The sequence below is a fragment of the Parus major genome, chromosome 11 (assembly GCF_001522545.3).
Source record: "Parus major isolate Abel chromosome 11, Parus_major1.1, whole genome shotgun sequence".
Lineage (NCBI taxonomy): Eukaryota > Metazoa > Chordata > Aves > Passeriformes > Paridae > Parus > Parus major.
Genome location: NC_031780.1, coordinates 2,131,541 through 2,158,250, shown reverse-complemented (window position 1 = coordinate 2,158,250; position 26,710 = coordinate 2,131,541). Strand labels below are relative to the sequence as shown.

At 50.4% G+C, this 26,710-nt stretch overlaps 1 protein-coding gene and 1 long non-coding RNA gene across 5 annotated transcripts; both read right to left on the bottom strand.

Moving 5' to 3' along the window:
* Window positions 1-2,590: 2,590 nt before the first annotated feature.
* Window positions 2,591-26,398, bottom strand: FBXO31 (F-box protein 31). 4 transcript variants are annotated; one of them, XM_033517142.1, is made up of 10 exons: window positions 26,020-26,398; window positions 19,352-19,423; window positions 17,592-17,837; window positions 13,946-14,022; window positions 12,412-12,579; window positions 11,689-11,763; window positions 10,242-10,351; window positions 9,435-9,588; window positions 8,531-8,880; window positions 2,591-7,303 (listed from the first exon to the last, which is right to left on the bottom strand). In XM_033517142.1, exons 1-10 carry the CDS (start codon window positions 26,396-26,398, stop codon window positions 7,081-7,083), a joined length of 1,854 nt encoding a protein of 617 aa, XP_033373033.1. In that variant the 3' UTR covers window positions 2,591-7,080. The 4 variants fall into 4 exon arrangements, with proteins under 4 accessions (XP_033373033.1, XP_015495605.1, XP_033373034.1 ...); XM_015640119.1 differs by lacking the exon at window positions 17,592-17,837 and adding an exon at window positions 17,505-17,591; XM_033517143.1 differs by lacking the exons at window positions 17,592-17,837; window positions 26,020-26,398 and adding exons at window positions 17,505-17,591; window positions 19,669-20,520.
* On the bottom strand, window positions 15,834-17,497 carry LOC117244977. Its single transcript, XR_004499023.1, has 2 exons — window positions 15,989-17,497; window positions 15,834-15,893 (listed from the first exon to the last, which is right to left on the bottom strand). It is a non-coding gene; the product is annotated as an uncharacterized LOC117244977 (long non-coding RNA).
* Window positions 26,399-26,710: the final 312 nt, after the last annotated feature.

Below are 26,710 nucleotides of genomic sequence, written 5' to 3'. Positions count from 1 at the left end.
CCTGATCCCATGGGTGTCCGTGTCCCTATGGATCCTGATCCCATAAATGTCAGTGGCCATTTGATCCTGACCTCACGGGTGTCCGTGTGAATTCGTGTTTGACACGTGGTCATATCCATGTGGATCCCGAGCCCACGAGTGTCCGTGTCCATATCTATGTCCATGTGGATCCCAATCCCACGAGTGTCCATATCCATATCCATCCATATCCATGTGGATCCCAATCCCACGAGTGTCCATATCCATATCCATATCCATATCCATATCCATATCCATATCCATATCCATATCCATCCATATCCATGTGGATCCCGAGCCCACGAGTGTCCGTGTCCGGTCTCCAGGCGCCCCCTGGCGGACACGGCGCGGCCCAGCCTGGCCCGGCAGCGGCTGCTCGGGGAGAATCCCACGGGATTTAATCCCACGGAATTTAACCCCACGGAATTTAACCCCACGGAATTTAACCCCACGGAATTTAATCCCATGGAATTTAATCCCACGGGACGGAATCCCACGGGATTTAATCCCACGGGGGCTCTGAAGGGACGAGGTGACATTAAACCAGGAGCCGAGCCCATCACGCTCTGTTAAGGACAGCCGGATCACGGCAGTGGGCAAGGAAAGGAGTGACAGCTCCACTACAGAACAGCTCAGAAGGCTTTAATTAGCCGTTAATTAACCTTCCCCACTGGGAGGAGGAGGAAGGAAATTGCTGCTGGGAACTGGGATGAGTGGAACACACCCCAGTTTGCTGCAGGGGCTGCACTGGGATGATGCAGAGAGGGGAGGGCAGAGCCCAACATTCCTCCTGTTTCGGTGCCCCCCAAAGCCTTGGGAGCCGGGAAGAGCTCCTGGATCACAGAGCAGGGTGGGGAGAAAGGCAGAGGGAAGAGCCTGGAGCTGTCACAGCCCATCCTTCCCCCAGGGAAAGGCTCCAGCTGCTGCCAGGGCTTGGGCTCTCACTGGGAAGTGATTTCAGGATCTGATTGTGGCTTTAAGAATGGAGAACCACCTTCCTTCCTGTCTGCAGGCACAAGCCTTGTGGGTTTTGGGGACAAGGCAGGTAGGAAGAGGCAGGAATGCTGTGCAGGAATGCTGGGGACTTTTTGGTGACGTCCTGAGACATCCCTGAGAGCAGAGACCAAGACCCAGCACAGACAAGGTTCCCAAACCAGTGTGGGACGTGCTGGTTCTGTCAGGGAATAATTCACCCCTGCACCGCCTCAGCTCCTGAGCCAACAGCTCTGGGAACAACCCTGTTCCACTGTGAGCAGCCCAGAACAGCTGTGACAGACCCACAGCAGATGGAAAATCAGTTTATCCATCACTGAGCTGGCAGGAGGAACCCACCTGGCCAGGAACATCTCTGCCAGGTCTCAGGGAGCTCCTCACTCCTTGGCCAGGGGTTGTAGCGAAGGAGCTCAGCCCTGCACGGATCCCACACCTCCAGCTTCCTTGGAGGGAGAGGGAGGCTCCCAGTCCAGCTCCTGGGAGGTGGCTGTGGCTGGGATTCAGCGGTGCTGCCACTTGAGAAAGCACACTGTGCTCCTCCAAGGCCAAACACATGGCAGGAGTTACTGAACTTGTGTTTTACTCTTGCCTTGCTGAGGATTGAACACTCAGAGGGGCCTGCAGCAGCACAAAACCACGGCAGGGGATGAGGGAAAGGCATTGATGTTATAAAAAACACAAAAATTATACAAAAAAGGGGAAATGGAGGATGCCAGACATTCAGAGGATGGTGCTGGGAGCTGTAACAGAGCACTCCAGACTGGATTAACCACCAGCACTGAAGCAGAGCCATTTCCAGATTAGGAGTTCATGCCTGGATTGGAGGAGTTCAGTGCTCCACAGCCAGGGATTTTCTCCAAAAGAAGAACTCACCAGCAGAACTGGGCTGCAGAACTGGAAGCACGACATTCCCTCCAGGAAAGGCAGGACAGGGAACACGGGGCTGGCACAGGACCTGCAGCAGGAGGAGGAAAAGCTCCTTGGTGGCAGCTGAGCCACAAATTCTCCCATTTCCACAGCACCCCTTGGAAAAGCAGAGCTGGAGTGGGTGGGAATTTGAAGTGTAGGAAACACAGACAACTCTGAGTCTGATCCACAGAGAAGGGGGCTGACACCATCACGCTGCCTCCTCCTCCTCATCCTGGTTTGGTGCCAGCTGATCCCTTTCACACCAAGTGGAAGGAAGAAAGGGGGGAAAAAAATAATTCAGGATTACCTGAGGCTTCCTTTCAGAGAAAGCTGGGCCTGGGAAGGCAGGGAGGCTTTGTCAGGGCTCGGGCTGTCAGTTCTGCCATCCCAAATCTGCTGGGGGACAGGGAGCACAGGCAGCCCAGGGGAGATCAGGAGGAGAGAACAGAAAATGGGGACAGGGGAAAAATTGGGATTTCACAGCACGAGGTGTGGGATGTGAGTCTCACTTCTTCAGGAAACCAGAACTGCTCACCAAGTACCCAAAGAAGGGAAAATGATTTCTTAGCCACGGTGGAGGACAGGCAGCTGCACACCAAGAGGGTGGAAATGGCCCAACATTTTCCTTTGGGACAAGGTCAGGCAGGAGAAAAAAAAAACCAAACAGAACTAAGTTCATAAAATTTTGCTTTTTATTATTTGAAATTGGAAAAGGCTCCTTGGGTAACAATGATCAGGTGTAAAAGTAACACAACAGGGCTTGCTCAGCTTTCCAAAACCTGGGGTGAAGGCCGCCAGGTGTTGATTTCATACATCCCATTCCTCTCTAAGCCTCCAAGGAAAGGACAGGCAAACCCCAGCCCTTGGGCAGGTGAGGTGGTTAAAGTACAACTTCTCATGTTCCACGTGGGTATTTGTGGTGGTGGATGTGCAATGGTTTCCTCCCACTGCCCTCTGTACAAAGCAGGGATTTAGGTTTCTCCTTCATTTTTAATACTTTTGTAGAGACTTGTCCACACTCAGAATCTCCAGGCAATGCCCAGATTAATCCATCAGTGTCATGTTAAAGTGGTGAGTGCAAAATACACATGGGAACAGGGCAGGGGGAGTAATCAATGACAAAACAAAAGTGCAGATTGCTTTAATTAAGCTAATGAACACGGTCGAGCCAAGTGCTCTTTGCCTCCAAAGTTCCAAATATTGCAATCCAAACAAAAAACCAGAACCACACACTTGAATTCAGCACACAAAGCACCCAAAGGTCAGTGGCACTCACAGTTTGGTACCTCCCTCTCCTACCCCACATCCCAAATAATTCAGTGTCCCACTGGGAAGGGCAGCACGAGCCTTTGGCAGCTGAACACCACAGAGGATTATCGGCCACGAGAGCAGCCAGCTACAAGACAGAGTTAACACATTATCATTCCCTAAACTAGCAAGTTGAGCCTAAACAACCCATTTCCACATAACACCCAACACTCCCATCGAGTTCCACTAGGTTTGAATTAATAAAAAGCAAGAAAAAAGTCATCCTTGTTGAAAAGTAAATTCTGAGCCAGCTGCGGTTTGGGCTCTTCCTGGGAGCTGACACCTCCAGGCACGTTTGCTCAGAATTCCCTTTCTCCCCAGCACACATTTCCTAAGGAACTGCCCTCCCACTGCTGCTGTCCCATTCCAGGCCAGCACTGCTGTTCACTCCACAGCGAAGCTGACACCCAAATTTACAAACAATTCCATCCTTTTTCCTCCTCCTCCTCAGTAAAACACAGCCTGACACATCCCTGTGGAGGGGCAGCCACCACTCCTGAGCACAGCACATTCACAGCTCTCAAATCAGGCCCAAGGCAAACAAACTGGAGCTTTGATGTTCCTGTTTTCCAGCTGGCCAAATCCGTGTGTTTTGACAACACAGGATGGAGGAGCAGAACCCATCCCCAGCACATGAAGCACACACTTCTTGTCCCCGAGCCAGAATTCAGCCCCAGGTCTTGCAGTGGCCACTGGGGCTCTGCAACCTCCCTGCAAAGGCTTTGTTTAATCCAAAAGGCTCCTGCCAGGAGTATTCCTACCCCTGACAAGTTGTTTTCCATCCTCGCCAGCACTTTCCACCCATCTGGGATGAAGAAATCCAGCCAATTGTCCCCGAGATTTCCCGCAGAGCCAAAAGGACGAGGAGACGTCGGCAGCAGAGATTGATCACCATCTGCAGGGCCCCAGCACACATTATCCCTGTCAACAGCTCACACAAGGATCCCAAGGGGCTGGAAACTGGCATTTGGGAAAGGAGTGGGGAATGCAGTGTTGTGCAGGGGGTGCTACAGCCTGCACCCAAGTGTGCTGTCAGCACAGCCTCCCAGGAGGAAAGGCAGGACTGGGAAAGCAGGAGCATCCCCCTCGGCCAGGGGGGATCAGATCCAAACTGCCTGCTCCTAAATCTGTCTCTCCCCCTTCCCAAAGATTCCAGAGCTGGGAGTGGTAACTCCACGTTATCCTGCTCTGCTCTGGAAGCACTGACAGAGCCACACACAAAGGAATATCCAGCACAGGAGCATCCCCAGCATTCCCAAATCCACCTTCACAGCTTTCCTCACCCTCAGCCAAACCAGAGGGAATTTTCCTCTGAAATGCCACAAAAGCCTGCCAGGCTTGGAGCAGCACAAGGTGAGAAAAGGCATCAGAGGAGGATTATTAATACAAAACTTGCTATTTCCTTTGCTCCAGACAGAATGAAGCCAGGGGGTACCAGCAGCTCTGCCTTTAATCAGGAATTATCCTGACATTTTGAGGCCAGCCAGGTGAGTTATAAATAAAAAGATGCCACTACAGGGGCAAGGCAGAGCTGGGAAAATTCCCCCAAGGCACCAGCCTCCACTAAAATCATTCTCTCCAGCCAGCCAAGCAGGTCTGGCCTTCAGGAGATCCTTGGCACTGCCACTGGAGACTCAGAAGGGAAAAGAAGCCTGGAGAAAAGCGGATGCACAACCTGTGCCAACAGCAAACAGGTGACCCCTGGCCCAGGTGACAAAGGACAGAGGCTACAGACAGGTCAGTACCTGAGAGAGTGACTCAAGCCTCAGGTACTCGCAGGGCAATCAGTGCAGTCTGGATTTTAATCTCCATTTAAAAAAAATTAATCATAATTTAAAAGCTAAAAGCCAAAATTATCAAGTCAGTTGTGTGAAAGTTTAGGATTATTATTTTTTTTTGGCAGGGATATTGAAGTGGGGAGGAATCTGCACTCAGAGCTGCAGGTCCAGCTGAAGAAGAGCTGGTTTTAGGGACAGGCAATGGGAACAGCTTCCCCAGGGGACATCTCCCACCCCTTTGGGCTGTTAGGGAGAACACCAGGCAGAACTGCAGCAGCCTAACAGCAAATCCCAAGATAAACCACTGAGATACCAAATAAAGTCCTAATCATAGACTCATTTAGGTTGGAAAAGACCTCTGAGATCGAGTCCAACCATTAACCCAGCACTGAACATCTTCAGCTGTCCCAGAAATCTGCACCAAACTGGAAACCTGTGTCTGCACGAGGCTGAGATAGCCAAGCTCAGCTCCAGGTCACCTCTCTGCCCACTCCCTCTCTGCAGCCCTGGGAGATCCAAACTGGCAGGGAAACCTCTACAGCCTGCTCACACCCACCCTGCAACATTTCCCCAGCTTTTTCAGCAGGCCTGCAACAGCTCCTCAGCCCTGACACTGAGGCAGGACTGCCACTCCTCACAGAGCTGCAGGAAACAAAGCAAAAAGTGCCCTAAATCACCTTGAAATTCCCAGAGGTTTGGAAAGCTCCATCCAGAGAGACAGGAATTAATCCTGTGAGTGACACGAGCTGCTGCTCGCTGTCTCTGCTGGAGCCTGGCTTCTCACACAGCTGAGGGAACACATGAGAGGCAGAAATGGCAAAAAGCCCTTGTGAGAGTGAGAATAAAAGCTGTTCACAGGCACTGGAACCAGGCAGGGACTGAAACTTCTCCCCAGAGGGGGCCTGAAACCTCCCAGCACAGGTACAGACACATTTACAGACCTAAAACTGCAGAGATGGAACGGCAGGGTTTTGTTAGACACTGATCTGGGGAGAAGAGAAGGGACCTGGAGTTTGTCATCACAGCCAGAGGGCAGCTGCAACAAAGGCTTGTGTTAGTGCTGATGGTCTCCAGCACAATTCACAGCCAGGGTTTTCCTGCACAGCACAGTCCAAAGGGAATCTGCTCCCTTGCCTGCAGCACACAACTCCCAGTGGAGCTCAGATCTGCCACAAAATCATTCTGGGATGAAAGAAGTGCAACTGCAAAGGGAAAGAAGGGTTCTGTGAGGGGGGCAGCAGCAGCCACTGCTCCAGGAGCCAGAACAAGCCACACAATACAAGGACTCTGAAGGGCAGCCTGAACAGGAATGGCACCCCTGGGGTCACACAGGACCAGGGGGATATGTGGCACCTTGTGCTGCCCACCTGGAGCCCTCTGGGCTCATCTCACAGCTGGGTTTCTTTTGGCTCCTTCCTGTGCCTCTTCAGAGCCACTTGACAAGATCTGAGAAAGCCTTTCAGGTACAAACCAGTCTGAACATAAGAGCTTTTGCAGTTTTACACCCATCTTCAGTCCCACACCCAGCTCCTGCAAGGAGTAAAAAAAGTCACCTGTGGTCTCAGGGACAGCACATCCATCAAGTTCCACAGGACAATGCTGCACACACTCATCTGCAGTGGGGGCCCTGCCCTGGCTGAGGCAATTCTGCAGAGGAAACCACACACTCCAATTAGCAAGCCAAGGATGCAGGTATTGTACCAGCCTCTCCTGGCAACGCTGCACCCACAGAAAGGTTTCTGGAGAGGAGGATGTGCTCTGTCACTGCCTGTTCCTCTGACCACAAGTCGGTTTTGTCCCAATACATTCTTTTTTTTCGCACTAAGGGAGGTCTGTTCCCTCCCCTGCAGGATCCCTTCAGCTCTCCAAAGCACAGACTGGGAAACAAGGACTGCTGGGAGGCAGCGTGGAGCGGCACAGAGGAAAGGGCAGTCACGGATGTCTGAACTGGGATGTGTGGACATTTGGGGTAAAAAGGCTTTATTCAAAGTGCATGCTTCTATCCAGAGGTACCGACAGCCCCGGCTGGGGAGCGCAGCAGCCTTTGCCACCCCTGTCCATCACCAACCACTCATCAAGTAGCCAGGGACTGAATGTTCTTGAGCATCTCATCGAAGGCCTCCCGGGAAGGCGCTTGGGCGTTCTGGAAGGAGACCTTGATGCGGCTGTAGAGGCTGAAGGATTTCAGCTCCAGCCAGATGAAGCCGAAGCGGTCGTCGTCGAACAGGACGAACACCCCCGGGGTCCTCTCGGGGCTGGTGAAACCGTGGCCAGCGATGAGCCCTGTCCCATAAAAACTGCCAGGGGATGAAGACAGAACAGGTGTGACAACAGCCAGGATCAGCCAGTATTTAGTTTAAAAATCAGCACAAAACTCTGATGAAGCCACTGTGACAGGACAGCGAGTTTTGCACTCGGTTTTTCTATTAAGACAAGGAACTCCCCCCGTTGCTGTCTGCAGGTTCCTGCTTTGGGTTATCCTAATTAGCACCTGCACCCCAAAGCTGGGTTTGTTGGTAGTTCAAACCCATCTGAGATTAACCTGTCCAACTCAAGGATCAGCACAGGCTCAATCCTCCCAGGAAAGCAAAGGTTTGTTGAGAGCATGAACCAGAGAGGCAAAACCTAAGGGAATGGAAAGAAAAATCTAAAAAGCAAAAAAAATCTGCCAGGACCTGAGGAGGAATAAAGGTCATTCAAAGCTCTGAGCAAGCAGCAGGTGGAGCAGGGTTTTATTCAAACACAACTGAGCTGTGACAGCAGGAGCCTTCTGGGATTAACCAGCTCTGGGTAGGTTTTTCCATGAGCACAGATGTTTGGCTGAAGGTCACCTGCCTAAGCCTCAGCTTTTGGGCTCTTTTTCCACACCTCATTTAGTGTGCTGCTTCACCAACTCCAGCTCCCACTCAGCACAGCTCTCTGCATACCTGCACCTCCTGCTTGGGGTGCTCAGCACCTGCCAGGGCTGCCACAGGGCACCAGAGGCCAGGGAAAGGTGGGAGAGAAGGAACATGAATGACACACATGGCAATGGGAAGCAGCTTCACCAGCTCTAAATATATGAGCTGGGCAGCTCTGAGACATAAAGCACACAAAAAAAGAAAAAAAAAAGGAGGGGTGTGTGGAATTCAGGAGAGGTGCCAGCTTCTGAAGTCAATCTAGCAAGGAAGTGGGATGGCAGATGACAGCATGGTGAGAGAGGGAACAAACCAAAGTGTGGGAAATTGGACAGCAGAGGCAGGAACCAGAGATGGTGGATTCCACATCCCTGGAAATGTTCATGGCCAGGCTGGACAGGGCTTGGAGCAACCTGGTCTCGTGGAAGGTGTCCCTGCCCATTGCAGGGCTGGAACAAGATGGGATTTTAGGTCCCTTTCAACCCAAACCCTTCTGGGATTCTGTGAGATCTGAGCCCAAGGGGCTGGGAGATCCACAGGCAGGTAAAGGACACACAAATAGAGGACACACCTCAAAGACTCCCCCTTCCCTTTCAAGAATGCATCAGCCATACAAGCATTGGTTACCAGATGCGGCAGGTCCGGGGATAATCCTCATTCCTCGATATCACTCCCATGGGCAGCACAAAGGGCTGGGAAGCTGGGGCCTTGTCCTGGGTCTTCCCCTCTGCCCCAGCTGCAGTCTCTTCCCCCTCAGCACCTTCTCCTGCCAGGGGACTGGCAGGCTGCTGGGAATGCTCCTCTTCCTCCTGCCGCTGCTCCCGCTCCTGCTCCTCCCGCCGGATCTGCTCCTGCACCTCCAGCACAATGCGGGACAGCTCGCTCAAGTCTCGCAGGTTCTCGATGTCAGGCAGCTGCAGAGGATGGGCCAGGTCTATCTCCACAGTCTGCTGTCCAGCTGGGATGTTGGGATCTCCCTAGGGACAGGAAGGAACAGCACAGCTGCAGACACCAGGTGCTACAGAGCCATCACCTGGGCTTCTTAATAGTTCACCCTATTTTATAATCACCAAGCTGGCAATGAAAAAAACCCTGCTTGGACCTTGTTTGCTGTTCTTTGACATCTCTGCTTTCCCCTTCCCAGAACCAGAGCTTTAAATCAAAAGCTCTACTTGCAAGGGTGAAAGAAAGTCAAAGCTGCAGCTGCATTTCCCCAGAATCCCTCCCTGCAGGGAGGATGGAGCTCCCTGCCTGACTTGAGTGAAGAGCTGCCAACACTTGGTACCTGCTCCTCACACACACAGGGGATCTCCAGACACCTGCCACCAGCTGCTCACAGAAAGCAGCTGCAAGGGAGAGGAAAGGAAGGGGGATCCAGGAGAAACTTGAGGAGCAGGTTGTAGTTACACCAATCCGCACAGGGTCTGGGCTGCCAGCTCCCAGACAGAAACCTCTCCTGTGCATCCACGGCTGAGAAACAAAAGCCATAAATACCTTCACAAGCACCTGAGAGAAAGGAAAACACACTCACAGTGATCTTGGTGCCCTTGGCTTTGTTCCCATGAAAGCTCAGCATGACAATCTCCAGCCCATGGCTCCCGTAGGTGCCTTTGAAGAGGCCTGGCTGGATGAGGTCGTTGGGGCTGCTGGGGGGGAGGTAGATGCGCCGGTACGTCAGGCAGTTACTGTGTGAGAGAAAAACGTCAGAGAAGTCAGGAAAAAAACCCTCCCCAGCAGCAATGTGTTTGCATTCTGCTCCTCCAGCAGCTTGGGGATGTCGTCAAGACAGGCAGGATCTGTGCTTTCAGCAAGCTGAGGATTTGCTTTAGAGCTCTGCAAGCATTTCCTCCTTCCCTGTGCATCTCTCCCCAGCATCCTCATGAGCACACCAGGAGATTCCTGCAGCAAGGAAACTTCCTCAGCCCTTGAGATTCCCAGAGAACCTGAGAGTGAAGCATGTTTAAATATCTGCTACAGTGAGGTGGCTGCTAATAGAAGCTTGGAGAGATGGTTAAAACCCCCAGTTTCTCAGGGACTCTCTAATTCCTGCACTACAGAGCACACTAATATGGATAATAACCAGACACTCCTTGGGATCACAGGCATTTGCTCTGTCATCAAATTAAACAGAGTTAAATGACTCAAAAGCACCTCACTGTGCACAGTTCTTGTGTAGAACTTGGAATCTTATTCCAACTGCTGTCATTCCACCTCATCTCCCTGTACAGCTGGGAAGCACTGCAGAGACACAACATTCCTCTGGCTGTGAAAGCCCATGGAAAACCCCACCTCGGGGAAAAATGCTCCAGTGTGCTTGTGAAGATGCAGCAGCCCTTACTCGTATTGGCTGGTGTAGATGAACTTCATCAGGATGAGCTCCTGCATGTGTTCATGGAAAATGTCTTCCAGAGTCCGACCCCACTCCTCCCTCAGCCACGTCCGGAATTCCTGCAGCAGGAGGAGAAAAGGGGGAGGATGAGGTCATTCCAGTGATGTGCCCCAAGGTGGCTTCACTGTGGGGCTCTGTGACAGCACATTTCACTGGCAGAGCCACAGGCAGGGCACATCCTCTGCCAAAGGCAGGGAAACGTGGCTGGATTTGGGAACAAGCACGTGTTGGCTTGGAAATGTGCTTAACAAATAGTGATTATGGTAACTGCCAGTGATCACACAATAAACAGGCTTCCCTTCAAATAAATCCCACATAGGAGCATAAACCTCCTCAGAATAAAGGCATGAGCATGGCCTGTTACTGCAAAGTAGCTCATCTGCTCTTTCTCTCACAGTAACTCATTTGTGTGCCCACAAGCTGACTCCTGTGCCCTGTCCTGACACGCTCAACAGAAAAGAAAAAAGCTTTTGAAAAGCACGGAGGGTTTAGGAGGTTAAATCCTGCTGATTTAATACTGATGCATCTAAATCCAAAGGGTGCTTTGAAAGCATCTCCTGAAGTACCCCAACTGCAGCTCTGACAAGTTAATACCCTGCCATGAGTTGGTGTGATAACAGCTTACACTGAGATAGCAGCCTGCCAAGTGATATTCCAAACCTGCCTCCTTTATCTTCCCAAGCCAGATCCTCCAATTTCCATAATGCCACGCACACTTAACGTGGTGCTTTGAAAGTATTAAAGCATTTCTCATTTTCTCCAGCAGCAGAAAACACTTAACTAAACCTTTCACCCAGCTGTTTCCCATTAGCAGAGAGACATTTCACAGCGTTCCTCAGAAGCAGCTGAAATAGCAGATTTGTCACGTGGAACCAGCTGGAAGCAAACAGCAGTACCTGGCACAGGTACTCATCCTGACATTTATACCTGCATTTAAACACAGGTATTTCAGTCAGGAGTCTGCCTTGCTGGGTAGAGCTGACAGACTCTCCTGTTCTCAGACACAGGAGAAACAACCAAATGAAGCTTTTAATCCCTCGAGCAAGGCGAGCAGTGGGAAGGTGCCTTGCTGACCAGCAGGTATCCAAATGCAGCTGGTGCTCACTGTGTTTGAAAGATCTTAATTATACAGACAGCAATGGCACTGAGATCAGTGCCTGGAGTGATGGTGATGTCCAAGATGTGCTGCTGACCCTCTCTGCAACCAAAACAGGAGGAAGGTGCTGGGGCTCAAAGAGCACCTTGACACAGAAAGCTAAACCAGGGAATCAGCCAAAAGCTCCCAGCCTGGGGGTTCACACCTGCCCAATCTCACAGAAATCAGAAGGGCACCTCCCACAGCCCAAGAGCTGATGTCAGGAAGGGGAACACACAGAGATCAGTGCAGAGCACTCACCTCCTGCCTGCCCCCTGACATCCGGTGGTGATCCGTCTGGTTGCACTTGGTGGAGAACTCGTCCTTCTTCACAATCTGTGATTACCAGGGAGGAGAATTGAACAGGTTACACACCTGTTTAGAGATGCTTTGGATGGTGTAGCTAAGACTGCTCACAGTAAACGAATTACAAAACAAACATTTGCTGCAACAGAGAAATCATTCACTGCTACTGAGCGCAACAGCTACAGAACAGAGAAACAAAAGCAATAAAACATCAATGCACTCTAATGAAAATAATAATTTGAAGCTACTTCCCTATTTCAGCTTCCTCCTTTAAAGAAAAACAACCTGTCAGGAAGTTTTCAAAGCATCCAGTGGATGCTGCATCACCTTCTCCAGGTCCCACCGTGGGGAGAGCTGCAGAACAGGTCTGTGTCAGCCTGGGCACACTCATCAGCTGCCCAAGGCAAGTTTACACATCCTTTCCCCAGCCTGTGCACATCCTGGTGCTCCCAATCCCAAGAGAAAACAGCACAACAGCCTGGCTGTGCCATTGCCAGGGAACAAATTCAGAGCAGGGAACAGCCCACACAACTTGTCAGACACATAATGAGTGCAAAGCTGGTGCCCACACACACAGCAGGGTGGTGAAAGCCTTATCTCTGAAATAAAATCCTCCCAGCTTCCTGATGAATCCATTTCCAGTGCACACACAGTGCAGGGAGAGGCAGAGGAGCTCACCTGGATGTGGCCATTATGAGGTCCCTTGTGGCCATACATGCACTCCACCGTGGCACATTTCCTCTCCATGAGGTGGATCCTGAAGAGGGGTTTGAATCTCATGGGATCATCCACGTGAGGGTCATGAGGGGGCAGGTACATCCAGCCAATGATGAACAAACCATCCACCTGCAGAGGGACAGGACACAGAGCTCACAGGATCAGCTCTGCAAAATTCCTTAGGAGGCTGCAGCAAACCCCGAGGCCTCTCGTGGCGCAGGGCAGGAGCTGCAGAACAGTTTGCTGCATTCCCAAACAGCTTTCCAGCCATTAACCCAGACCATATGCACTCCCAGCACTCCCTGGATGAAGAGGGTTTCTTTACAAGGCTTCCTGAACCACTGGAAAAAGCTCAGGCCTTTATTGCCTGGAGTGCAGGATCCAGAGGGAAGGACCACACAGCAAGTCAGACTCTAATTGGTTTGAGAGCTCCTGCTGGCAGATATTCCAGCAGATGAATTCAGTTTCCCATGACTATCCCTGCTTTTTGGATGAGGAATTATTTGGCTTTATTACTCAGAGAACACAGAAAGCAACACTCTCCTCCACTGAGAGGCACAAGTGTCAGCCCCCTTCCTGCACACCTAACAGAATCCTTTCCCTCAGGGCCCGCAATTCCAGAGGCAGGATATTCTCCAAACACAGAGATCCGAGACCCAGGCAGCACCACAAAGTCTTTATAAGGTCACAGGGGAAGTATTGATGCAGTTGGATGCCCTCTTACACCGGTTCATGCAACAGAACCTTGCAAAACCCAAAGGCCTCGTGATTTGTTCCGCTTCAACCTGGCGGTTGTTGAACCCTGGTGCAGAGAACAAGGGCTCCAGGCAAACTCCTGCCTCAGCTCTCAGCAGTTCAGAGTCAGATGTTGTTCATTAACTGCTCTGCCAGCAGCACCAGAGCTGCCAGGCTCCACAGATCTTGCACCAGTGTCACTCTACATCAGAGCCTTAGGGCTGCTGTTAAGGTTTGCCAATCACACAAGTGCAAAAGGTCCAGCTGCAGGTAAATAAAATGAAGTAAATAAATGGATTCCTGTGCCAGCCACTGGAATATCAGTGTCAAACTCTAAATCAAGCCTTTCTCTCAAACATGGATCATGTTTTCTACCTGCTCCTGGGGCTGTTTGGCATGGAGCTGAAACATAAAAGAACTGCCTGGAGAAAGGTGGTGATGATGAGAAGAACCCCAGGACCATTCAGGCTGGAAAAGAGCTCCAAGACCATCAAGTCCAACCTGTGAGCAATCCCCAGCCACAGCAACAAGTGCCACATCCACTCCAGGGATGGGGATTCCAGCATCCCCCTGCACAACCCACTCCTGTGTTTAACAACCTTTCCTGTGAAGAAAGAACCAAGGAACACCCTCTGGGTCCGAATCACTCACTTGAGGGCTGAGTGCTCAGACTTTTTAGTGCTCTGGGAATGGCTGCCAGGTGTGGCAAGTGTGGAAAACCACTTGTGAGCCCCCAGAAGCCCAGGGATGAGGCACTCACCACCACGTTCAGCAGTCCCCCGTAGGGCCCGATGTCCGGCTGCCACAACCCCAGGATGTGCCGGTAGCGGTGCAGCACTGGGAAACAGGGAGACACTCAAGTGAGCACATCCAGCCAAGAAATTGGGATTTTGGGAATGAAAACCCCGCTACCAGGCTGCACACAGCACTGACCAATAGCACCCACGACTGCATTTACTCAGGAGAAATGATTGTGTGCAAGCTGAGCCTTCCCCCAAGCTCACACACATTTATATTCTTTATTCCTGGCCCTGTGGAAGGGCAGAACCACCTACCTCAGCAGGAATTCCCAAAAAACTGTTGCAACACAGTCCCATTAATGCAAATCACACGATATAACCAGAGCTAAAACAAATAAAAGCGTCTGCTGCCTCCAGTTACCAAAAATGCACTCGATGCTTCACACTGCAAAGCAACAGAAAATAGGGAAGGGCAGAAATGTGGGAAGGAACAGGGAAAATTGGGTATTTTGAAAGCATTTCACTGCCTTGTGTAGACAAACTTGGCTCCAGAGTTAAGCATCCTCAGGAGCAGCCACTGGGAGCACGGGCAAAGCACATGGATCACTCCAGCTTGGGAATCTGGTGGTGTGACCACATCAGTCACGGCCTTAAAAATTCTACAGCAGCAGCTACACCTCAGCAGGGCCCAAAAACTGCTCCCAAAACCCACTAAAAATCTGCTCTAGCAGTTAAGGCTTCCCTGTTTCTCGTTTCAGAGCCAGCTGTCCCTCCAATCCCACCTAAACAGAGGAATATTTTCAGTAAGCAGGAATAAAAAGGGTTTTTACAGAATGATCTTAAAGCTCCTGTTGTGAGGAAAGCTTAGAGATGGGACCTGCCTCCAGTCCTTACACAGCCATTCCACTTGTCCATCTGATTTCCTTTTGTCCATCTGGTTTCCTCACAGGATCAGTAAACCTCACAAGAAGGAATTACACAGTCTGGCACTTTGGGCAGGAACAGCAGCATGCACATCACTCCCATGGAGATGGCAAGAAGATATTTCACTGATATTTCACATGCCCATGGCCAACTCAGAAGGCCACAATAAATCACTTTAACCTCCAGGACTGGCTTGAATAATAGGGTTGGGTTTGTATTAATTTCAAAGAAGAGCTGTGTTTCAGGCCAGCTGTTCCAGCAGCTTTGTTTCATTAATTACTTCAGACAGCAAGAACTACAGGAGTGGTTTTATTCCACCAAAGCAAGAACTGCCACAGAAGTTCAGGATAACAGGGAGGGATGTCCAGAGCTGCTGCCAATGGCCTGGAGGAGCCTTTTCCCTGGGCTTTCAGACTGATGGCCTGCTTTCACCCAGTGCAGCACAAAACACTAAGACAAGCAGGCCAGCCCCATTCCCAGCTCAGTAATTACACATTAATTAATGGGATGAGCTGCTCCACCCACCACACTCTGCCCTCTACCCTGTTTGCCACAGAGCTGATAAAGCCCAGCCTTTGCCATGGATTATTATTTTTTAGGACAGAAAACGAAGCTATCCAAGGGGGATGTGGATGTGCCTCCCAGCCCAGCTCCTGTTAGGAGCAATTTCAGGAAACAGAGCTGAGTTCTGGACACAGGAGGCCTAAAAAAAAAAAATAAAATAAATCTCATTCACTTCCAGAACTTACTGGGGAAAATGTTGGTGCTTGGCCAAAGGCCCAAACAAGTCTCAAAACACAGCTCAATTTTCAAGCCTGGGCTGCTTCTGAGCTCCAGCAAAACAGCAGCTAATACTAATTGCAGGGAAAACCTGATGAATTCCAGCTCTGGCTCTTCCTGCTAGGAGACAGGATGGATCTGGCAGTTGCTTCCCTTCCTGCTCCTCGAAAGAAAACAGCACTTGGGTCTTTCTCCAAGGTTTTCCACTGCCTGTGCTCACTCCTGGAGAGGCCTCTTGCCTATCCAGATTTCTGAGTCCACATCCTGCCAAACAGAGCAAAACCACATCCACTGGATGCTCCAGGACAACCTTCATCCAGCCTGGATATTCCCCACGGTCCATAAGTAGCTCTGCACACCTTTCAGGGTTTCAATCCAGGGTTTGAGGGTTTCAATCCAGCCAGGAATGGGCTTGGAAAAGCAGGGAATGCCAAGCTCCCACTGGCAAAGGGCTGTCCTGACCAGGAAAGACCCAATCCACTGCAATTCTCCTGGATTCCTGGGATCAGGAAGGTCTGTAAAAGTGAAATGAGCTGGAACAATGTGAGCAGTGCCCTGAGCTGCACGTGGGAAGAGCTCAGAGTAATCCAGGTGAGCTTAAACCCCTGGGGAAAGTGATCTGAGCTCACCTGGCTGGCACTGCATGAACAGGAATTAGGGAAGACTTCCATGGAAAATCCTGACAACACATGAGGGGGAAGAGGGAAATGGGCTCAGAACCACAGAATCATTTTGGATGGAAAAGACCTCCAGGATCATCAAGTCCAACCATCCAAGCTTTTCTTAAGTGACACAACACAGCCCAAGAGAAAAGGGACACATCAGAAGTTTGGGGCTGCAGCTCAAGAAACAACTGAGGGAACAGCATTAAATGCCATTTAAGTTTGGAATAAACACCCAATCTCCAAAGGAATCCATCCTGCAGTTTGGATTTGCTTCTCCTTCCCACCCAGCCCCAGAACACAGACGGTGTTGACAGGCACCCCAGGTTGCCAAACCCAAAATTTTGTCCAAATTTCTGCTGTAGCCCTGCTGCTGGTGTGTCCTGACTCCCATTAAAGTCACCACCTCCCCTGCATGGCCCCTGCTCTGCTGCTTCTCTCAGCACAGGGAATTCTGCAGCATCCACTCATTAATGGGTGTGAAAAACTCCATTCCCAAGCAGCAGTGAGTTAGTAACTGGAGTCTGCCAAACTCTGCAGACCCAAAGGAGCATCAGAGACAGCTCAACACCCCCTCCAAATAAACACCAAATAGTCCTGGCTTCCTTAATTGATGTAAACTAATCAGTCCTTCCCCCTCATTTCCTGCTGAACACTAAACTCCAAGGGTTTAGTTACTCCTCCCTCAACACAACACAAGGAGGGAAAAAAAAGGTTATCCAAAGTGAGGAAGGCAAATCACAACCTTTAAAACATTAGCAGAACGTTTCCTAGAGACAGAGATGGTGTTTAAAAGGATTCAGTGTGCAGGGAGGGAATTACTATGGGAGCACTCAGCATTTTTCTCTGGAAAGGGCTGTGGATCTCTGTGGCTCACTTGAATCAAGACAAAGCTCTCTGCCAGTCCACAGTTGCTTTTGGGAGGCCTCACCAGGGTGAATCTGAATTCATTCCTCAATCAAAGGAGCAATTCCCCACGAGCAGACTGAGTGCTCCTGTTCTGTGCAAAGAGCTCCACAAAAAAGCACCTCCAAAAAAAATCCCCCAAAGCCTCGGTGCCCGCCCTGCTCGCGCTGTCACCCCGCAGGGTCCCAGCTCCTCTAACACGCACCAGCCACCACTGGTGGCACCTCCCTGCTGTCCCCAGGTCACCCCCAGTGCTTTGCTCCAAGCCAGGGCACACTCCATGCAGCAGCAGCAGCGGGGTACGTACGGCAGGTGTAAACATCTCTGTACTCCATGTGCTCGTAGTCGGGCAGGATTTTCATAAAACGCCCCGACTTCACCCGTGGGTTTATACCTGAACAGACAGAGCAGGGTGAGTGCCAGCAAACTCTGCTCCACTGGGACCAGCAAACACCTCCACGGATCTGGAGCAACCACGCAGGGAAGTCCAGCTCTCTCCTGACTTTGCTTCCAGTTGTTTCCGTCACCCTCAGTCCCACGTGAGCAGGGTTTGTTCCACATTCCCACAGACATGGTTTACAAATGGCACCCGGTGAATTCCAAGTGGAATCAAAGTCCTTCTTCCTCAAACTCTGCACTGCTGCCTCAAGAAGACCAAGTCACTCCATGGACAGCAGCCCAGGTCTGGGATTAGTTCTGCCTGCAGCCACTTGAGCTCAGTTCCTATTTTCCCACACCATTTCCCACAGAAGCACACTCAGTGAATGGAAAAGTCCATGCAGTAATCCCAAATTAACTCCTGCAGTAATCCCAAATTAACTCCACTGCAACTACAGAGGTCTATGGGACAGTAGAGAAAATGGGGTGACACCACCAGGAAACTGCTCCTGGCACAGGGCAAAGTGCAGAATCTGAGCAGAGGAGCTGAGATGCTGAATCCTGAAAGCCAGGAACGGCTGCCAAACACTCCCACTTTGGAGAAACCAGCACTGCTCGGGATTTCTGGGTGGATACAATCACTGACCCTACACAGAAGTGCAGGAAGACCATCACAGGGGTGGATCTCACACACCAAGTGTGACCCTTGGCTAATGGATGCCATGGATTTGAAAAATACTCACAACTGATTTATTGCAGGTTATAAATAAACTGATTAAACTCTGGAAATGGTGGGATTGTTTAGGAAAATATCCCACAGGCTTGCTCTCTCCTCAGCTCCCTGCCCACAGCCACTGGGCTGGAGAGTCACCACTGTCCTGAGCCAGTAAGGCCATTTTTACCCACAATTTGTGCATAAAAAGCACTAAATATCACTTTAGGACCTCTGAACCATGGAAGTTACATGGTGAAAAGGACTACAGGTCACAAAGAGATGTTGTCCCACCTAAGAAAGGCAATGGAGAGCTGAGATCTGACCTGGTATGTGCTGTGTGGCTGTCACCACAGCAGTGCCACACAAAGATAGGGGATTAAATGGGAATTAAGGGAGGCCTCGAGGGTTAATGGGACTTCTCTGGGGACATTTGTGTGCTGGCTCAGCAGCACTCAGCCCTCCCAGCCAGGAAAATGAGGCAGTTCCATCCCCAGTGCAGCCTATCATAGGGAAGGAGAGACAGTAGGGGATGAAATCATTTTCCTGTGGATGCTCAGCAGGTCTGTTAAAGATGGGATTAAACCCCTTCTATCTGTTCTTATTCCCAGCTTTAAGATCAATACTTGAAGTCATTGCTACTTCAAGGTTCTGGAGGGTCCCACACCCACAGACATTCCCAAAACACACTGACACCTCCAGCCAGGCTCTCTTCCCTCAGGGAATGCTCATCTCCTACAGCCATTTCCTTTCACTGTGATTAAAGCTTAGAAAAAATATCTGTTAATTCCTCAGCAGGATCTGAAAATGGCAAAACAGGATGAAAATCCCTCAATACACTTCATTAAAAAATGAAATTCCGTGCTCTTTTCCCACCAAAGGACTGGGAGGCACAGAAATCCCAACTCTTGGTATTAAATAAAACTCCAAACACGCCAACTTCCCAATGGAACCCCTGCAAGTCAGTCTGAACAGCTTCTGCCATGGAAGTTTAATAAATATTCAACATTTCTGTGCTCTCAAAATTGGTATTAAGCAAGATTTGGATTGGTTTTATCACTTACGTTTGGCGTAAACGTCTCGACAGGACACTCCTGTGATCTCCAACTTCCTCAGGTTTTCACACACCCCATATTCTGCAACAACACAGGAAAAAAGGGTCAACCCTGGCACAAAAAGGTTTGGACCCAGAGTCTTGACATCAGCTACTGAGATCTGATTTGTGTTTTCCTGAAGCTGCCAAAGTAGACCAAGAATCCGATTTTTGCTTTAAAAACTGGATGCGATTTCGTTGCAGATTCCAAGACATTTCACAAGCAATGCCTGCAACAAACACACCATAAGGCACAAACACACCCAGCAAAGTCACAGCTGCTCCCACCTCAGCCAGGAAGAGTGTGAAATGTGGGAGACATCCCCATTCCAGCTGGGATTGCGTGCCTGTTTCCATCAAATCACCGCTGTGCGCAGCAATTATCTGCTCTCACTGAGGTACCCGACAGGGAAAACTGCTTATTAGGATCCTAAAGGAAAGGTCACAGACTTGAAAAAGAATGAAATAGAGACATAAAACAGGCCCCAGCATGTACAAATATGGTTACACTTAAAGCAGATCAGATTGAGGCAGGGCTGTTGTACAGTCAGATGCCTTTGATTCCTTCCAGAACCCCCCGAAAACAAAGGGAGCCGGAGATCTCGGAGCAGCTTTGAAGCAGAAAATGAGATTCTCTCCTTTCATTTTCAGGAAGTCAATGTCAAACTTCTAAGAAACTTAAAATAAAATAAAAGCAAGTACTAATGTCTCGATGCCAGAAATTCTCAGAGGAGCAGAGGGAGGGAACGAGAGGAGGGAGATCCCAAAAAATCAGCAGTGACAATGCCACCCTGCTGCAGTGACCCCGACAGATCTCAGAACAGAAAAGAGCCCTCCTTGACATCAAAGACATCAACAGCACAGATCAAACAGCAGCTTTCCTCAGCAGCACAAACACCTGCCAGATATTTGACACAAAACTGTATCTCTGCAGACCCTCATCAAGCCATTAAATATGAAATTTTATCCTCAGCTGAGCATCCTTGAATTAACAACTGTGGCTGTGAAGCACCACCTAATGCTGGAAACCTGCTGCAGGAGAGAATTCAGGATGCAGAGATGAGAAAAGCAGGAGTTTCCCTGAATTAATTCAGCCTCCTCCTGTCTATAAATACAAGATGAGAGAGCTCACCCAGGGTTTACTGGCAGCCCTTCTCCAGGGAACACACGTCCTGCACACTCTGGCTCAAGCAAGGGCAGCGAAGGCGAGGGGGGCACAGGACAAACATGATGCCCTTCACCAAAAGCTGCCAAGGGCTGTGGCACAATTCCTGCTGACTCCTGCAATGCCAGAGGAAGCTCTGAGGGTTCTCAAGCCCAAGGTGGGCTGAGGAAGCACAATTAGCAGAGCCCAGCCGAGCTCAGCTCGCAGGATGAGCAGCCCAGCACAAACAAAGCATTTAGTGCTGGGGCTCTGCCAGCTGAGCCATGAAAGGACAGCTCCACGGGAGGATAAACACATCCAGGGGATGCAGGAACAGCGTGGAACGTTCCTCAGCTGATTGGAAAATCCTTGGAAAAGGGCAGGAATGGAACAGGCAACTCTTGTGCACGGAAACAAAACCCACCTGACACAGGACAGGTGAGATGAGCCCTGTCCACTGCAGGCAGGGAAGGGATTTATACAGCATGGGAAAGGGAGGAGACACATGGAGAATCCTTCCCAAATGGAATCTCTAGCAGCACCGAGACTGACACTCCCTCTTCCCACAGATTTCTCCCAAAGCCTTCTCCCTAATCCATAAATCACTCAAGTGAGTGCCATGGGAGATCCACCACCAGCAGTTACCTCCAAATAACAGAGTGGGAAGGGATTTGATGTCAAAGCTTCATGCAAGGGCCCCTGCTAACCTGCAGTGAAATTTTATGAAAGCCAAACTGTTATTAAAATGATTGTAATTCCAATCTTACCGGGAAAAATTCAAATAACAAATTCATTTAAATAACACAAAAATTCAGGATTTCTATATTGCTACATGTTATTTGTCATTAGATATCCTAGAAAGTATTATCAAGAAGAAAATAATCTCATCCTAACGTGCTTTAACACTCATTTTAGAACTAATTCTTATCCTGTTTTGGCCAGCAAACAGCTACAGAGTGTGAAAATGCCACAGTGATGGCTGAGCTCCATAAGTGCATTACTGCAGCTCTTGTGACCCAGCTGCTCACACCAGCATGGCCATTTTATGAGAAAAATCAATCTTTTGGCTCACAGTGCTGAAAAAAAAACCCTCCAAATACCATAAGCAAGAAAGGTCATCTCTTTTTAACCCAGAAAGCAAGAGGGACATAAATTAACAGCAAGTAGAGCTTCAAGATGATGAGAGAAAAATAAAACTGCTAAGGTTTTCATTACAGAGAACAGAAATCCCTTTCCAAGAAAGATCTGAAGGGCTTCAGCTTCCTGGAAAATTCCACTTCAGTGCAATTAAATCTATTTTAAGGAAATGTATTTCAGTGCAATAGCTCACTGAGTAAAGTATTTTTATTTTAAGGAGTTAATAGTCACCGAAATTCACACCCTTGGAAAATGGCTACTTAATCCTGCTTCCAAAGCAAGGATGGAAATTGGTTTTTCTGCTGGAAAAGCTGCTGCTTTATAAGGAGTGCTGATTTCCCAAACACAGGGAATGCTGCTGTTTCCATGGCCACATGCACGGGAATTTAAAGGACTTGGAAAAGCAGTCTCCATTTGGTATGAGCTGCACTGATACCTCTGCATTTATTCCCTGCCCTGCTCCCAGCACTTCCAAGCCTCACATTCCCTGCTCCTCCCCCAAAGAAGCTGTGTCACCTTCACCCTGCACAGACTAGTCTGGAGTTTAAAAACAGGCAAGGCTCCTCCATCCCAGCTTGGGAAGAACCCCTGTGCTCACATCAAAGCCCAAATTCCTGCTTTTCTGCTGCCTTCCCCAGCATGGCAATGCCAGGGAGCTGCTGGAAGCTGTGTGTGCACATCCACAGTTTTGAGGAAATGAGGATGTCTGGCAGAGCTGGATCCCCTTCACCAGTACTGCACTTCCACTGTGTCCTGGTTAATCAAATCTTCAATTATCCCTGGATGAATGCAGGTTCACAGGGCTGGACACAGAACAGAGAGGATAAAAAACTCACTGGATTATTCCACATACCACAAAAATGGGAGATTCTCAGGTTAGCAGCTCTGAAATACCAGATGGACAAATTGGAATTGGCTTCTTGTTTCCAAAGGCTGAGCAATGAGATTAAAACACATCCAGTCCCCTCCAAACACTTCTTCCAAGGGAAGGCTTGGGGTTACCATCGAGAAATGCAAACATCTGTGGAAACCCCAAAGCAGAGGATGGGCAGCTTGCAGACAGGTCTGAGACTCTCTGAAGGGTGGGTGAGAGTGCTGAGCACCTGCCTGAGCAGTGAGGAACCCAACCACTGCCAAGCTGGAGTTAAAAAGCCAGGAAAGGTCATCAGAGATGAAGAAAAGCCAGAGATAACACACTACACAATGTTTTCACCCCACACAAAGGCAGGTTGGAGCCTTGTCACTTATGACAGCCACCTTCACCAGGGCACAGCACTGCAAGAAATGGTTCCTGTTGTGGCAGCACTTGTGCATCACACTCCTGCATGGATTCCTTGAGTCTTTTAAGAGCTGAACCCCACCCAAAAGTCTCCTCACTGAGTGTACAAACCACATTTCCCACCCTTCTTTCCCTCCTCTTTCCACACAACCTGAAAGTCACAAACTTCAGCACCTTGGCTGACGTTTTCCAGCAGGCCCAGAAGCTGTTGGAGGTTGTTTTCACAAACAAAAGCCTTTTCTTCCCAGCTCTAGAACTGGTTACTCTGCATTACTGGTCTGTTTCCAGGTGCTCTGTTGCACTTGCCTTGTTCTGGTTAAAGATGAAAGAAATTAAAGATTAAAAATGGACTGTAAGGCACTAATCAAGGTAGGTCAGGCCACCAGCCAGGGTGACACGAGCTTTAATTCTGCTCCTGCTGCAGAGATCAGCAATCTATTTATAGAAAACATGGAAGTGACTGCAACCCTCTCCTTGCCAAAGAAACAATCCAGAGACATTGTTTACCCCAAACAGTTGCAATGATAAAAGGACAACAGCTTTGACAGTCGTGTCAGTGTCACACAATTCCCCCTGCTTCATCCCAGTTCTCCACCAGCAGCAAAAGCCACTCCACTTTCAGGCAGACAAGTCCTCTGGACACTTGGAACAATCACAGCATGTTTTCAGATTAATCCACAGCTGGGTTGGCCCAGAGCAGGGCAAGACATCAACACTGCATGCACCGAGGGCCCCATCCAACTTGGGGCAGAGCCAGGCTGCTCCTCACACCCAGCACTGCTCCTGTCCAAGGAGATGGGAAAAAACAGCCACAACAAAGCAACAACAGCTTCTCCCAGAGAAGCTTCTCTCTGTTCTGATTATTTCAGGACTCCTTCCTGCCTCTGCACTGCTGTGCATTCCTGAAAACAGAAGTGGTTTTGCACACGCAGCTGACACCGAGCTGAAGTTTCCCAGTTCCTCCTGGAACATCACGCTGGGTTCGGGTGATCCTTGTGGATCCCTTCCAACTCGGGATATTCTGTGATTCCATCATCATCAGTAGGTTTCAGAGGAATAAACCAGCAGGACACACGTGCTCTTGTTCTGTTTTTAGGACATGCAGCCTCACAACAAGACTCAGGCAGACATAAACACAAACACTGACCTCAGATGGGAAGCGGTTTGGTTTGGAAAGGATTACAGAAAGTGATGACATTTTACATTTGGCTGTCACACAGTCACCTGAAAACACAGCACAGAATATTCTGAGTTGTAAATGTTTATTTATTTACCAACACCTGATGTTTACCTACTGAATAATGCCCAGTTCTATACTCATGTGATCAACCATTCAAAGTTACAGTCCTGCCTCAGCAGAGCAATGCCAAGCACCACAACCAGCCTGAGAAGTCCACCTGAGGAACTGTTTGTAAAACCAGAGCTGGTTAAAAGATCCAGGGTCATTTTCACCATGGTAGGAACATTTTGGCCAGGAACTGCCCCTTATCTTTGTTTGTTTGGCACAGCTTGGGCACCTGTCTTTGGTACAGGATCCTCCTCAGCCACACCAGCAGCCACCAAAGCACTCTCTGACACTGCTTGGAATGGATGTGTTGGCAAACTGGAGAAATTACACACAAATAGAATGAAAATCTGGATTATACACCTCTCACCTGGCAGTTAGCTAAGGGCCACAGAAAAAAGTGTTGTCTTGACACCTTACCTTACTGTCCAGCTTAGTTTTAGCCACACAAATTCACTGTTTCCTTCATTTCCTTAAATTGCAGCTGAGCTTTTGAACATTGCTCTATCCAAGGAGCAGACACAAATTTGATAAATAAATGTAAATCTCCATCAGGCCTAATTCAGTGCATCTTTTACAGGCCAACCTAGCCTTGAGTTAAAAGTGACATAGATTTTTATATACACATTTTTCCAGGATCATAACTTATTATAATAATTAATCAGTGAAGTTTTGCAAACCATTCATCAAACACACAAACATCCATGAGGGCTCCTTGTCACTAGAGAAGTGTAAGGAAAGAATTAGCACTATTTCATTAGCTTGTCTCCTCAAACTAATGTTAAATTATTGGGACAATGCTGAATTATGCAATAATCCTTTGGTTTACATTTTCCAGGAGCAGCCTTTGTGTTGTCCAAAGGTTCTTGGGCAGTGCTGATAAGGCACAAATTCATTCCTGCAAGGTTTCAGGCATTCCACCAGACCCCAGTGCAGGCAGACATTCCCAGATCTTTCATCCCCGTGCCCTCACTGGTATTAAGAACAGAAAGCAAACAGGAAAATACACATGACTTCATGTGCTGGCAGCAGGAGCACCTGGCAGGGTGGCAGCGTTTGGAGAGAGGATGAGCACAGCAAGGCAGACCTTGGGAGGTGGGACAGGACTGAAATAACAGAGGACAGAAAGCCACAGCGGTGGGAGGAAGAGGATGAGGAGTAACGATGGAGAACTGCAGCCTCGCAGAGCAGTGCTGAGGGAAAAACACCTCCCAGGCCTTCACATTGCTGCAGCACAGCATCCTTGCACCAGAGATTCCTGGAAAACGCACACACGAACCTGGAACCTCTCCACACTGGCTCTGTACTTCCCCTTCCCTCGCCTGGCCTCCTCCAGACGCAGCAGGCTCTCTGCTCCAGGTGTATCCCCCGTGTCTCCAGGAATCCCAAGGTCTCCCCTTTTCTTCCCTGCAGGGGCTGAGCATTCCCCGTCCTCAGGATTCCCCCAAGGACACGCTCCATGGAGACATCATCTCCCAGGGCCTGCTCCCATCCCATTCCTCCGGGGGACAGCCCCAGCTCGACGCCCTTTGCCACAACTCAAGTGCCACCACCACGACCCCGTGTCCCAAGGGACCCGAGATGTGCCCGTTCTCCCTCAGCACACGTGGATCCCTGCGAGCCACAGCAGCACCCCGAAATCTAATTTCTGTCCTGCACCCCCATCCCCAGCCCTTCAGGACGCCCAGTCCATCCCCTCTCGCACTCTCCGTGTGCTCCTGCACGCTCGAGGCCGCCCCGGTGCCCCCGGAGCCCCCTCCCGCTGCACCCCCGCACCCCTCGGGCGGGCGGTACCTTCGCGGCAGCGCCGCCGCCAGATCGTGTCGGTGCGGAGGATGCGGCGGAAGGTGGTGCAGACTCGGGCCAGGCTGGGCAGGTCGGTACCGGGCAGAGAGCCGAATATCTGCACCAGGAGCTCCGGAGGCAGCTCCAACAGGGACAGCGGGGCCCGCCCGGCCGGGCCGGCCTCGACAGAAGGCGGCAGGGGCCGCCCGCCCTCAATGCGTTCCGCGGCCTCATCGTCCTCCGTGACGCCGCCACCTCCCGCTTCCTCCGGGTCCGTATCGGTGTCGGGCTCGCTGTCGGCGGCGCCGCGGCGCTGCTCTCTCGCCGAGCCGCGCCGGCGGCAGCCGCGGGTCGGCCCCACGCCGCACAGCCGTGCGCACACCGCCATGGCCACCGCCGCTCTGACCGCGGCTCCGGGGCGCGCCACCGTGCCCGCCCCTGGCCCCGCCCACCACAAAACCCCGCCAATCAGCGCAGCTCATCCCGCAGCTGGGCCACGCCCACCGCGCGGCTCCTCCAATCAGCGTCAGCTCATTTAGGTGCGCCACGCCCCCGCCGGTACCGGACGCTGCGCCGACGCTGTTCCCTAACCGGCGCAACCAGCGGGCGCGCCCCGTAGCGGGCGGGCGGACCGCGCGCATGGCGGAGCCGGTGCCCGGTAACGGGGAGCGCTGCGGGCCCGCTGCAGGGCTGGGGACGG